The 14,534-nt window shown below is 38.8% G+C and overlaps 1 protein-coding gene across 4 annotated transcripts in view; it reads right to left on the bottom strand.

Annotated features, from left to right (window-relative positions):
• LOC143336207 (interferon-induced protein 44-like) overlaps positions 1-13,967 on the bottom strand; it is a 36,444-nt gene extending 22,477 nt beyond the window's left edge. Inside the window, exons 1-9 of one of the 4 annotated variants that reach the window (XM_076756191.1) lie at positions 13,621-13,967; positions 12,768-12,809; positions 4,226-4,243; positions 4,078-4,111; positions 3,593-3,788; positions 2,937-3,083; positions 2,640-2,811; positions 2,383-2,483; positions 528-1,604 (exon numbers count right to left, since the gene is read on the bottom strand). In XM_076756191.1, coding sequence (XP_076612306.1) covers positions 1,407-1,604; positions 2,383-2,483; positions 2,640-2,811; positions 2,937-3,083; positions 3,593-3,788; positions 4,078-4,111; positions 4,226-4,243; positions 12,768-12,807 — 906 coding nt within the window. In that variant the 5' untranslated portion in view covers positions 12,808-12,809; positions 13,621-13,967 and the 3' untranslated portion in view covers positions 528-1,406. Of the gene's footprint in view, positions 1-527; positions 1,605-1,937; positions 2,484-2,639; positions 2,812-2,936; positions 3,084-3,592; positions 3,789-4,077; positions 4,112-4,225; positions 4,244-9,062; positions 10,169-10,917; positions 11,019-11,172; positions 11,342-11,465; positions 11,613-12,122; positions 12,319-12,607; positions 12,642-12,755; positions 12,810-13,620 lie in introns of those variants that run through there. The other 3 variants (XM_076756194.1, XM_076756192.1, XM_076756193.1) reach the window with 3 other exon arrangements.
• Positions 13,968-14,534: the final 567 nt, after the last annotated feature.

Here is a 14,534-nt window from a genome sequence, read left to right as displayed (position 1 = left end):
ATTAAACTCCACCCATCCTCATCATCAGTCAGATCTCAGGTGGCAAAATTTGACATTACAGTAGAAGTTAAATTCACAGAAAATCTCTGTTAGATTTCTAAGATATGATGAGATATCAAATTTGTCTGTCGCCCCCGAGAGACTTTTCAGGGACCCTCTGAGCCAGCCTGTGAACTTGTGCACCAAATGTAGTGACAATAACACAAAGAACCTTGATTTATGACAGTTATATATATTTACAGATAGAATTATTCACACAATATACAGAATCATCACAAATTTGAAAATGAATCATGGCAAAACTCTAAATACAGCATAAATGAAAAAAGGTAACGCCTGCTGATTCCAGTTCACTAGAATGAGGTTTTGATCCCACCTGGATCTTCAGAGTGGTCACATTCAAATATATATATATATATATATATATATATATTTATAAAACATATATTCCTGTAGATGACAGTTTAGCCATTAAGTGCACAGAAAAACTGAAATCTGAAGCTGCAGCACAGCTGCTACATGGACCTTACAGTTGGAGCACATATAAAATCAGCACTTTGTTTATTTGTGTATCATTTGAAGGATATGAACACATCATTTACACATCATGATTTACTTGTGATTTTGAGGGGAGATAGCATAAATGCTATCATTGGTGGAACATATTTCTGCCCCTCATGTAAAACATCAGAGGTCAACATTTCTGACCATACAGCACAGATATTGATTGACATCGATTTTCTGCCTGTTAATACATAAAAGCTTGATAGTTAACTTGTAATGCTAAGCGGCTAGTGTAGCAATGCTAATAATTTGAGTGCACAATCTGCATGTGTTTGGATTTTGCTTTCAAAGAGCTGGCCTTAGCCTTGACTGCCTGCATGTAGATTTAGATTTGGCATCTTCCCTGCTTTATATAAATACAACAGCTGCATTTATTTCACAACTTCTATTCTCATTTTCTCTGTGCTCTCCTCACAGATGTGAAATGATTTAGTTAAAAAAAACATTATGTCCCATATTTCATGTCGTTTAAATCTGGTCATACTTCACCCACACAGTCTGAAAGATGTGAGTTTTTGAGTGTTAAACTCTTCATAATCCTCTTCTACATGTTGCACTGCCATGTTTCTACAGCAGCCCAGAATGGACAAACCAAACACTGACTCTTGAGAGCACCTTTCATTGTAGGGGAGGGTGAGACGAGGCGTTTTATGTTGGTTGAAGTCTGCAACCTCATTGCTAGATGGCACTAAACTCAACACATGGACCTTTAATGTTACTGAGAAATACTAAATATTTGAAAGCAAGTTTTCAGGGACTTTAAACTATAAAACATAGAAACAAAAAAGGCTGCTGGTTGTATGTTGGAGATTGTTATTTTGACAGCATGAAAGACTGCTTTTTCATGCTTTCTTAAAATGTTTCAGTTGCTCAGCACTTCGTTTGAAGTTGAGGTTGTCATCTCCAAAGTTGATGATGTTTCTCAGTGCGCTCAGGATCAGTGAGTCAACATCACTGTCGATGTCAATTTCTTCATGGTAGTTCTTCACGGGGAAGATGCACTTCATAGGAATTCCCACTTGTACACTGAACGTCTCCAACTGTGTTTTAAAAAATCACAACATCTGTGTTTAGATTACAGCTCAGAGCTCAGGATGTACCAAGGACAGCAGCACCATGACTGCCCTTGAGGATTTCCTTTTCAATTTAATCTTTATCTAATCAGGCTGTGTCTTTGAGGTTAAGATATGTTATCCAGAAAGACCTGAGAAGCATCCACAAGAGCACAATCAGCAGATAGAAACAACACAATGAATTAGAAATAATGAAAAAGAAAGAAACTCACAAGAATCCTCCAGTCGTGTGTCATATCACGAAAGAGCTCCAGTTAAAGCTCAAACGATGGAAAACCATGTGGAAAACATGACGGGAATCAGACATTTCTGTTGGCGTCGAGCTGATGTGAGGAAGGTTACACTCTCCACACAGATCTGATGTTTTCAGCTCTTCACTGGAAGTTTCAGTGACAAATTATGATTCATGCCAACATTATTTATTTACTCAGTCTGTTCCCATTGCACTTTGTTCCATTTTACATTTAAAGATCCACCAATTTTCCACCTCAACTGTCCCAGTCAGGTTGTTTTAATCAAGTCAATGAAAACACACTGATGTGGTCATTATACGTCACATTAAAACGTTTGTTCACTCCCAGCTCATGTTCCCTCACATCTGATCATATTTCAGAGTTTTACAGATTTTATGTTTGTGAAAAACATTTCACTGGAACCAGATCAGGACTTGGAATTGGCCAGTTCCCCGAGTTTGGACATCAGAATACTAATATTTATAACTCATATTATTACTTATTAAGCATACCTTCTCCTTCAGGTACTTGACCTTGTAGACGTTCTTTACATCTGCTTTGATTTCAGGAGAGACCTGATCAGGTTTGGTGAAAATGACCACTTGAGGAATCCCTGTCAGAACAACATGTCAAAAACTAGTGAGTCCTGTAACTGACAAACTGCAAATGGATCACAGCTGTTTCTCTGTGACTATTAAGACTACAAACAGCTACAGGAAGTAAGTGTTTGACCAGTGTAGGACAGAAAAAAACAGATTTCTGCTCTCACCCAGGTCACTGGCTTCTGCCCTGATGTCCCGAATCTTCTGCAGAACTTCGTCACTCATGAAGGATAGTTTGTCCGCATCAATGACACAAACCAGAACATGCACTTTGTCGTTGGCAGTCGGAGATTTGTTGTAGAATCTATCATCCACTGACAACCTCGACTGAGGATTGAACTGGAAAAGAGATTTAAATGCTTTTAAATGACAGTTACAAAATGTATAAATAGATATAGCATTCAAAAGTATCACATGACCTAATTTTGTCGAAAAAAAATCTGCAAAGTTTGCAGCAACTGTACCGTGTAACCTTCCATCACGTGTCCCTTCAAAGCCAGTTTGACGTCTTCCACATGGACACCTTTGTCTTTACCCAGGCCCATGATGTCATTGAAGACAAAAGGATAAAAGGTGTCTGACCTTTCTTTTTGGATCTTGTAGGTTGTGTACTATAAAGCACATATGAAAAAAGTGCAGTTGGAGCAAACACAGACACTGACGATACCACCCCACTATGGTGAACCTTATAAGACTCTGTCTTTGTTTTGGAGTCATGCATTTTGTTCAGTTCTTCATTCTGTGAGTCTGCTTTCTTGACAGTCAATGATCAGCAGATGAATTTAATACTGAGTGAGATTTTTAATTTTTGAAATCACTAAAAATCACCAAAGTCACATATTTACTTTCAAATCATCCTGTCATTGGTCTGCTACAATGTTCTTCCTGACTATTGGCCACAGATGGTCATATAAACAATGACTGTCCTCAACAGAGACGAGTCATTTGTTCTGATATTGTTTGCTTGGCTGCAAAGCAGACAGTCGCATAAAGTTCATCCATCCCTGCTAAGACTTCAGGTGGAGGGTGGGTGGATGAACATGTGAAGTATGCAACTTGACAAAGAAGAGACATGATGAATTTAGGATGTTTTCTTGACATGTTCAAAAGTTCTTCATACCGTTCTGGTAAAATGGCCCTGAAAGGTGTTATCTTCCAAAGCCTGTGTGTACATTCTGCCATGTAAGACACTTTGGACGGAGTTGATGAAGCTGGACTTTCCTGCTCCGCTCGTCCCATGAAGAAGAATCCTGAGCTGCTGGTTTTCAGTCTGAGGTCTGTATTCTTTCATATACTGCAAAGTGCTCTGATTGTCTCTGCTCAGGGAGGGAAACATGCATCACGTTAGACTTCAACAACACCGACAACAAATAGAAAAGACTCAGGATGTTACTGTAAGACATGGAGCCCAGTAACAAACAGTTCCATCACATTACTTTTGAACACATTATTTGTGCTCTCAAAGTTGAGGTTTGAGTTTTTGTTTGATGCCCAGAATTCACAGGAAAACTAGGAAGTTCATCAGGATGTCAACAAACAAACTGACTTCAGCTGTTTGTGCTGTGACAGACTGTCAAAGGTCAAAGTGAAGGTGCAGACACTCACCCCCACTTTATTTTCCTCCATGGTTCGCTGAAAACTGATGAAAGCAGCACATGTTCAGAAAGGACAAAGGATGATGAAAACCTAGTCATCATGCAGCAATTTGTAATTTTCCATAAATAAGAACCGTGTTTTCTTTAAATAATCTTACATGGAGATGGAGGGGGAGATGGAGGGGGAGATGGAGGGGGAGATGGAGGGGGAGGGGGTGACTCAGGTTTGGACTGGTCGTTTCCCATGGCTGAAAAATAAAACAGTTACAGTAAAACTCACATTTGAATGAATTTCTTCATTTTCACTTTGAAGCCAAATGACTGGATGCTTTGTTATAAAGGTGTTAATGAATAATATTTCAAGATAACATTACAGTGTCGGTTTGCAGTGAGTGAAACAGAAGAGTTTGTACTTATTACTGCAATAAAATGTTAAACAGATTCACCAATTCAATTACAATTTGTCATTTGGCAGACGCTTTTATCCAAAGCGATGTACATATGAGATTTTAATACATCACAAGCAAGGTTCTAGACGGGAGAGAACAACAAGAGAAAGTGCCTTAATGCAACTTTCTGGTCCAACTGGACATAGGTGCTACGAAGAAGTGCAAAAAGTGCATACAGTCGACCAAGAGTATTTTTTTTTTTTTTTTTTGAAACAAGGTGTTCAGTGAAGAGCTTGGTCTTTAGTGTTTTTCTAAAGATTGAGAGGGACTCTGCAGAACGAATGGAGTTTGGTAACTCGTTCTGCCACCGGGGAACCACAGAAGAAAAGAGTCTAGCGAGAGTATGTATAATTCAGTGTATGGAACAGTTTGGGAGAGTTTTATTGCTGTAACAAACTTAGCTGAACACATCAAAATGATCAGTAATCAGAAAAACTACAATTAATTACAGAAAAAACAAAAAACAGGCTTTAAATAAATCAAGTGAAACTAAATCATACTAAACAGAAACAAAACCTTAAATTCATAAAGCTTCTTAAATTTTGTCATATGACATCAGTTCATGAACATTATTATGAAATCTTGTCCTTCACACTAATAAAAATGAGTGTATGATGATAAACTTTATTACTTTCATCACACACACTGAACTCCTGCAATCAGTAGCTATCTTCATGAGCCATGCAGTGAAAGCACATCAGACAGATACAGAAAAACAGTGAGCAGCCGAGGAAATACACCATAAAGAAATGAAGTAAAAGCACATTGAGGATAATGAAAACTTATGCTTACCGTCTTCACGAAGGCACACAAAATGTCTGCTCTGAGTCTCTTTGTGACAATGTGACAATAAGGGCAAGACTCGATTTTTACTTTCACATTCAACAGGATGTTTAGTTTTCCTGAACATGTTTCTGTTTGAACGCTCTGAAAACTTCACCAACAGTCGACAGCGCAGCACATTTTCTCAAAGCAGAGCTTTTCTCTTTTCCTCTTTGTCTTTTTTATTTGATTGAAACTGATTTTTATCACCACTAGACTTCTGACTTCTTGTTACAGTTCAGACTGAGGTCACAGCCACCGTGGGGAAGGAAACATAATTTGTGTTGTTAGTTGCAGGTTTAGCTCTCATACCTCACAGTTCACAACTGGTTAACAGGCCTATCAAAGAGATAAAGTAATAAAATTACAATCATGGTAAATAAATATAAGAAAATAAATATAACAGCTATCAGCATGTGAACAGGTTGGCGTGCAGGTATAGGCCTGTGTTTTCAAACATTTTGAAGGCTACTCTTAAAGTATGGCTCACAGTGTATTCAACAGAGACGATCATGACATAAAATATGAATCATAATTGCACCATGTATTGATACAGATTAAATTGAATGATAAGGCCTGTCACACCTTTTAAAGGACCAGTGTGTAGAATTTAGAGACATCTGGTGGTGAGATGGCAGAATGCAACCAACTGAATACCTTTCACTGAATCCTCCCCCATGGTGGCTGTGAAAAACACAACACAAAGGTGCTCTGTAGAGTCGATAGCTGTGTCCCAATTCAGGGGCTGGATCCTTCGGAGGATGGATTTGAAGGCCGAGTACGTCATAATGCTGCGCGAAGGCTGTCCCAATTCGTCCAAATTCGAAAGATCCCCCAAATGCAGCCGACAAATGCGTCCTCCTTTTCCCTGTATTCGGAGGACGCATCGCTACTATCCTTCACGGCCTCCCATATCCCAAGATGCTTTGCGCACCGATTGTTTTTTTTTTTTAATAATGGCGACCTGTTGATATGAGGAGCTGAGTTAACTGTTAGCCTTATTAAAACCCTTCACTTACAAATGTTACAAGCTCGCATGTCAACTAATATCCTATTGTAACTGTGAAGATATTCACATCAGGTGAATTTGTAAGTTTTATAATAGGCTACATTTCGATCCTCTTTCAAGCGATAGGAGCTGTACGGGCGCATCTCTGCACCCTGTACGTGTGTTTTTCCCGGGTTAGGAGGGAAGGAGTTGTGACGTCGTGACGCAATCACGAAATGCTCTGAAGGCTAGACCGTTCCATTTACCGATAGTTGATGCGGCCGACGGAGGAGCCTCCGAAGGACCCAGCCTCCGGAGACCGCGTAGGCTGGGTCCTCCGAAGGATGCAGCCGCTGAATTGGGACACAGCTAGTGTTTAGTTTGTCTGTTACAGGTGGCTGCAGAAACATGGTGATGCAACATGGCGGACTCCATGAAAGAGGACCCGCACTCAGTCTGAGGGAATGAAAACGCAATGATTCTAATTTTCATGTGATTATCCACTAATGAAAACACAAAAATGTAAATATTAAATTCCAATTCCGCCATATTCTGCCAAATGATCTGCCTAAATCTGTATAAACTGCTAATGCTAGCAAGCTAGCTTGCTTGTTGGCTAGCTGGCATTTGGTAGTTTGCTACCTTGTTAGCTGACTGTTGATTAAAAACATCACTCAGACTCTAAAAAGTAACTCTTTGTTTTAACTGAGACAATATACAGAACATGTGTTTGCAGCCCTTTTTAGTTATTGTTTTGTTTCTTTGACAGGAACTACTGACCTGCTGAAAGGTACCAAACAGCACAGACAGATGTCACCATAACAGCCAAACAATGCATTGTGATTTTTGTCTTTAAGTTTAATGTGGATTCCCCAATTTTCAAATATCAACGTAAAGAAACAAAACCATTTAAGCTAAATCCGTTCAGTATTTATGTGCCTTACGTGAAATGTTTTATTTGCTTTTTTTGCGTTTCACTTCAGATATACACAGCCACCCATAATGTGCAGGTGGACAGAAAACAAATGAAAAACAAATGAAAATCCAAATATATGACCAGACGAGATATTCTTCATAGTTACTGTGACGGATTCAAACCTGTAGTAAATGAAATATCAGTAAAATTAAGCTGTTGTGCATTTGAAAAAACATTCTAGTGCTTCAGCTTTGGGTTGGGTTGAGAAAATGATGTGACCTTTGTGTCCAGAAAACGCTTTAGACAATCAAATTTGTCCAGTTGTTCATTAACCAAATAACGTTAACACGTTATGTCGTAATTGAGTAGGGTTGTGCTTGTGCTTGTGGTTCTAGAAGACGTTTCGCGTCTCATCCAAGAGGAAGAGTTCTGAAGAACTGAAGAAGCCTTTCGGAAGACATTCACAGACATTTTCCCACTCACACAGATATTTCGCCATTAAAGCAAACAATTTGTATTTTTTGAGATGTGCTGCCTTTACAGTTTCTTACTGAAATTCACTTACACACCGCTGTCATAAATGTGGACAGCTGTATGATTACATTACTCATAATCCAAAACTAGCAAGTTGACAACTGTGCTGACAGCCAAACAAGTACAAAAACACAACACCTGACAAGGTGGCTGATATTACTTCGTCCAACAACGGCAGGGCCAGCTTGGCCTCTGTCTTATAGCCTTTTATTCTGTGAAGCTCTCACCAATGACTAAAACCTACTTCTGGATGTACTCTTGCCTTTTTCTCTGTTTAGCATCCTCTGTCAACGTCTTCTTTGGTCTCTTCATCTGTGCCATGTCCGTAGAGGCTGCTGAGTTTGAGGTTCCTTTGCCTGCTAACTCACCGCTCAATGCAAACATTCACCATTCACCACCACCCGTTGGTTCCCTCCACCCTGGGCCTTGAAATCCTCCTCCTCCCTGTAGTCCAAAGCTCCTGTGCTAGCAATGTGAACACAACCACTCCCTTGGTCCTCCAAGCTCCAAGCCTGGTCTTGGCAGAATCAGGTAGATGCACGGTTTGCTAACTGAGCTAACTAGCTAATGGTAGCTCCAGTTAGAAGCAGTTAGTGGTTAATGTAGCAACAAGTCCAGCTCACTGTCGCTCAGAAACTTCTGTAAATCACCAAGATTTGAAGCAGAGCAGCTGCATGACATCAGAGGAAAGAGCAGAAAACATTTTTCCATAAAATATGATCCAGTTTCACCAAAATCAATCAATAGTTGGTGTTGTGTGATGTCGAGCCGTAGAGTGTTACGCACTTTTTATGGGAGATCATACCCGCTAACCCAAATTACATAGCACAAGAACAGGTGTTCAGAGCACAGCGTGGGAATGAAACAGGTACCATTCTCCTATTTTAAGCCAGTGCACATTCAAAATAAGTTTGAAGATGTTATTTTGAGGTGGAGTAGTTGCATAATATTGCTTTAAAGCACAGTACCAACATTAGTCAGTGCCAACAATTGACAACAAAAATTCAATTTTGTTTTTTATTCATGAGAGTTTTGACCAAAAAAACAAATATGTGTTTCTGGTAAAAAATTAATTCCTAATACAATTTCAGTTGGATTATTATTTTTTGTTGTTGTTCATTTAAAATAAGCTCATCTTTAGACTGAAATAAGGCCTAAAAAAGGACTGGGTGAACAAGTTCCTTCAGTAAGTGACTAAAACTTGGTGGTCAGAATCAGATATCTGGTTGAAAGTGAAATGCAGTGAACATCCCTGTATTATATAAATAAAACACAAAAGCACATATAAACTCAGCACTTTGTTTATTTGTGTATCATTTGAAGGATATGAACACATCATTTACACAGCATGATTTATTTGTGTTTTTGAGAGGAGATAGCATAAATACTATCATTGGTGGAACATATTTCTGCCCCTCATGTAAAACATCAGAGGTCAACATTTCTGACCACACAGCACAGATATTGATTGACATCGATTTTCTGGCTGTAAATACATAAAAGCTTGATAGCTAACTTGTAATGCTAAGCGGCTAGTGCAGCAATGCTAGTAATTTGAGTGCACAATCTGCATATGTTTGGATTTTGCTTTCAAAGAGCTGGCCTTAGCCTTGACTGCTTGCATGTAAATTTAAACTTAAGTTACAAGTTGGGTTCCCTCAAGATTTGGCATTTTCCCTGCTTTTTGTAGATGTTCTGAAATATCCAGAAAAAAACACCATGTTTTGTTATGTTTCTGCATTTATTTCACAACTTCTATTTCTCATTTTCTCTGTGAAAAGGACTGAGTTAAAAAAACATTATGTCCCATATTTCATGTCCTTTAAATCTGGTCATACTTCACCCACACAGTCTGAAAGATGTGAGTTTTTGAGTGTAAACTCTTCATAATCCTCTTCTACATGTTGCACTGCCATGTTTCTACAGCAGCCCAGAATGGACAAACCAAACACTGACTCTTGAGAGCACCTTTCACTGTAGGGGAGGGTGAGACGAGGCGTTTTATGTTGGTTGCAGTCTGCAACCTCATTGCTAGATGGCACTAAACTCAACACATGGACCTTTAATGTTACTGAGAAATACTAAATATTTGAAAGTGAATTTTCAGGGACTTTAAACTATAAAACACAGAAACAAAAAAGGCTGCTGGTTGTATGTTGGAGATTGTTATTTGACATCATGAAAGACTGCTTTTTCATGCTTTCTTAAAGCATTCCAGTCTCTCAGCACTCTGTTTGAAGTTGAGGTTGTCATCTCCAAAGTTGATGATGTTTCTCAGTGCGCTCAGGATCAGTGAGTCAACATCACTGTCGATGTCAATTTCTTCATGGTAGTTCTTCACGGGGAAGATGCACTTCATAGGAATTCCCACTTCTACACTGAACGTCTCCAACTGTGTTTTAAAAAATCACAACATCTGTGTTTAGATTACAGCTCAGAGCTCAGGATGTACCAAGGACAGCAGCACCATGACTGCCCTTGAGGATTTCCTTTCAATTTAATCTTTATCTAATCAGGCTGTGTCTTTGAGATTAAGATATGTTATCCAGAAAGACCTGAGAAGCATCCACAAGAGCACAATCAGCAGATAGAAACAACACAATGAATTAGAAATAATAAAAAAGAAAGAAACTCACAAGAATCCTCCAGTCGTGAGTCATATCATAAAAGAGCTCCAGTTAAAGCTCAAACGATGGAAAACCATGTGGACAACATGACGGGAATCAGACATTTCTGTTGGCATCATGTACTGATGTGAGGAAGGTTACACTCTCCACACAGATCTGATGTTTTCAGCTCTTCACTGGAAGTTTCAGGAAGTTACTCAGTCTGTTCCCATTGCACTTTGTTCCATTTTACATTTAAAGATCCACCAATTTTCCCCCTCAACTGTCCCAGTCAGGTTTTTTATGCAAGTCGATGAAAACTGACCGATGTGGTCATTATACGTCACATTAAAACGTTTGTTCACTCCCAGCTCATGTTCCCTCACATCTGATCATATTTCAGAGTTTTACAGATTTTATGTTTGTGAAAAACATTTCACTGGAATCAGATCAGGACTTGGAATTGGCCAGTTCCCCGAGTTTGGACATCAGAATACTAATATTTATAACTTATATTTTTTCTAATTCAGCATACCTTCTTCTTCAGGATCTTGACCTTGTAGACGTTCTTTACATCTGCTTCGATTTCAGGACAGACCCTATCAGGTTTGGTGAAAATGACCACTTGAGGAATCCCTGTCGGAACAACATGTCAAAAACTAGTGAGTCCTGTAACTGACAAACTGCAAATGGATCACAGCTGTTTCTCTGTGACTATTAAGACTACAAACAGCTACAGGAAGTAAGTGTTTGATCAGATCAACAGAAAAAAACAAAATTCTGCTCTCACCCAGGTCACTGGCTTCTGCCCTGATGTCCTTAATCTTCTGCAGAACTTCCTCCTTCATGGATAGTTTGCTTGCATCAATGACACAAACCAGAACATGCACTTTGTCGTTGGCAGTCGGAGATTTGTTGTAGAATCTATCATCCTCTGACAACCTCGACTGAGGATTGAACTGGAAAAGAGATTTAAATGCTTTTAAATGACAGTTACAAAATGTACAAATACATATAGAATTCAAAAGTATCACATGACCTAATTTTGTAGAAAAAAATCTGCAAAGTTTGCAGCAACTGTACCCTGTAACCTTCCATCACGTGTCCCTTCAAAGCCAGTTTGACGTCTTCCACATGGACACCTTTGCCTTCACCCAGGCCCATGATGTCATTGAAGACAAAAGGATAAAAGGTGTCTGACCTTTCTTTTTGGATCTTGTAGGTTGTGTACTAAAAAGTATATATGAAAAAGTGCAGTTGGAGCAAAAACAGACACCAATGATACCCAGCGAGCATTATGGGAAACCTTATAAGACTCTGTCTTTGTTTTGGAGTCATGCATTTTGTTCAGCTCTTCATTCTGTGAGTCTGCTTTCTTGACCATTAATGATCAGCAGATGAATTTAATACTGAGTGAGATTTTTAATTTTGAAATCACTAAAAATCACCAAAATCACATATTTACTTTCAAGTCATCCTGTCATTGATCTGCTACAATGTTCTTCCTGACTATTGGCCACCAATGGTCATATAAACAATGACTGTCCTCAACAGAGACGAGTCATTTGTTCTGACATTGTTTGATTGGCTGCGAAGCAGACAGTCGCATAAAGTTCATCCACCCCTGCTAAGACTTCAGGTGGAGGGTGGGTGGATGAACATGTGAAGTATGCAACTTGACAAAGAAGAGACATGATGAATTTAGGATGTTTTCTTAACACATTCAAAAGTTCTTCATACCTTTTTGGTAAAATGGCCCTGAAAGGTGTTATTCTCCAAAGCCTGTGTGTACATTCTGCCATGTAAGACACTTTGGACGGAGTTGATGAAGCTGGACTTTCCTGCTCCAGGAGGCCCATGAAGAAGAATCCTGAGCTGCTGGTTTTCATTCTGAGGTCTGTATTCTTTCACATACTGCAAAGCGCTCTGATTGTCTCTGCTCAGGGAGGGAAACATGCATCACGTTAGACTTCAACAACACCGACAACAAATAGAAAAGACTCAGGATGTTACTGTAAGACATGGAGCCCAGTAACAAACAGTTCCATCACAATACTTTTGAACACATTATTTATGTTCTCAAAGTTGAGGTTTGAGTTTTTGTTTGACGCCCAGAATTCACAGGAAAACTGGGAAGTTAATCAGGATGTCAACAAACAAACTGACTTCAGCTGTTTGTGCTGTGACAGACTGTCAAAGGTCAAACTGAAGGTGCAGACACTCACCCCCACTTTATTTTCCTCCATGGTTCGCTGAAAACTGATGAAAGCAGCACATGTTCAGAAAGGACAAAGGATGATGAAAACCTAGTCATCATGCAGCAATTTGTAATTTTCCATAAATAAGAGCCATGATTTCTTTAAATAATCTTACATGGAGATGGAGGGGGAGGGGGAGGCTCAGGTTTGGACAGAAATACTCCCATGGCTGAAAAATAAAACAGTTACAGTAAAACTCACATTTGAATGAATTTCTTCATTTTCACTTTGAAGCCAAATGACTGGATGCTTTGTTATAAAGGTGTTAATGAATAATATTTCAAGATAACAAGAGAAAGTGCCCTCGTGCAACTTTCTGGTCCAACTGGACATAGGTGCTACGAAGAAGTGCAAAAAGTGCATACAGTCGACCGAGAGTTTTTTTTTTTTTTTTTTTGAAACAAGGTGTTCAGTGAAGAGCTTGGTCTTTAGTCTTTTTCTAAAGATTGAGAGGGACTCTGCAGAACGAATGGAGTTTGGTAACTCGTTCTGCCACCGGGGAACCACAGAAGAAAAGAGTCTAGCGAGAGTATGTATAATTCAGTGTATGAAACAGTTTGGGAGAGTTTTATTGCTGTAACAAACTTAGCTGAACACATCAAAATGATCAGTAATCAGAAAAACTACAATTAACTACAGAAACAACAAAAATCAGGCTTTAAATAAATCAAGTGAAACTAAATCATACTAAACAGAAACAGAACCTTAAATTCATAAAGCTTCTTAAATGTTGTCATGTGACATCAGTTCATGAACATTGTTATGAAATCTTGTCCTTCACACTAATAAAAATGAGTGTATGATGATAAACTTTATTACTTTCATCACACACACTGAACTCCTGCAATCAGTAGCTATCTTCATGAGCCATGCAGTGAAAGCACATCAGACAGAGACAGAAAAACAGCGAGCAGCCATGTAAATACACCATAAAGAAATGAAGTAAAAGCACATTGAGGAGAATGAAAACTTATGCTTACCGTCTTCACGAAGGCACACAGAATGTCCACTCTGAGTCTCAAAGAGACAATGACTTCTCTTTGTGACGACAAGGGTATGACTTGCCGATTTTTACTTTCACTTTCAATATGATGTGTTCTGTTCCAGAGCATCTTCCTGTTTGAACTCTCTGATAATGACTTCTCTTTGTGACGACAAGGGTAAGACTTGCTGATTTTTACTTTCACTTTCAATATGATGTTTTCTGTTCCAGAGCATCTTTCTGTTTGAACAGTCTGACAAAACACATTTTCTCAAAGCAGAGCTTTTCTCTTTTCCTCTTTGTCTTTTTTATTTATCACCACTAGACTTCTGACTTCTTGTTACAGTTCAGACTGAGGTCACAGCCACCGTGGGGAAGGAAACATAATTTGTGTTGTTAGTTGCAGGTTTAGCTCTCGTACCTCACAGTTCACAACTGGTTAACAGGCCTATCAAAGAGATAAAGTAATAAAATTATGGTCATGGTAAATAAATACAAGAAAATAAATATAACAGCTATCAGCATGTGAACAGGTTGCCGTGCAGGTATAGGCCTGTGTTTTCAAACATTTTGAAGGCTACTCTTAAAGTATGGCTCACAGTGTATTCAACAGAGACGATCATGACATAAAATATGAATCATAATTGCACCATGTATTGATACAGATTAAATTCAATGAAAAGGCCTATCTCATTAGCTGACTGTCGATTTAAAACATCACTCAGACTCTGTTGCGCTGCTCAACAGAACTGATAGAAATGTCTTCAGGACATTTTAGAGAAAACATCATTTCTGTTTTATAATTGTTGGGTCTCTGTAGATTAAAGAGTGTGTTCCTGACAGCTTCTGTTGTGATTTGGCACATATTAATGAAACCAAATTGAATCGAAATGAACTGAATTTGCATTTTGG

The sequence above is a fragment of the Chaetodon auriga genome, chromosome 18 (assembly GCF_051107435.1).
Source record: "Chaetodon auriga isolate fChaAug3 chromosome 18, fChaAug3.hap1, whole genome shotgun sequence".
In the NCBI taxonomy this organism is placed as follows: Eukaryota; Metazoa; Chordata; class Actinopteri; order Chaetodontiformes; family Chaetodontidae; genus Chaetodon; species Chaetodon auriga.
Note: the sequence above shows the minus strand (reverse complement) of the source record. Positions and strands in the feature narration are given on the sequence as shown.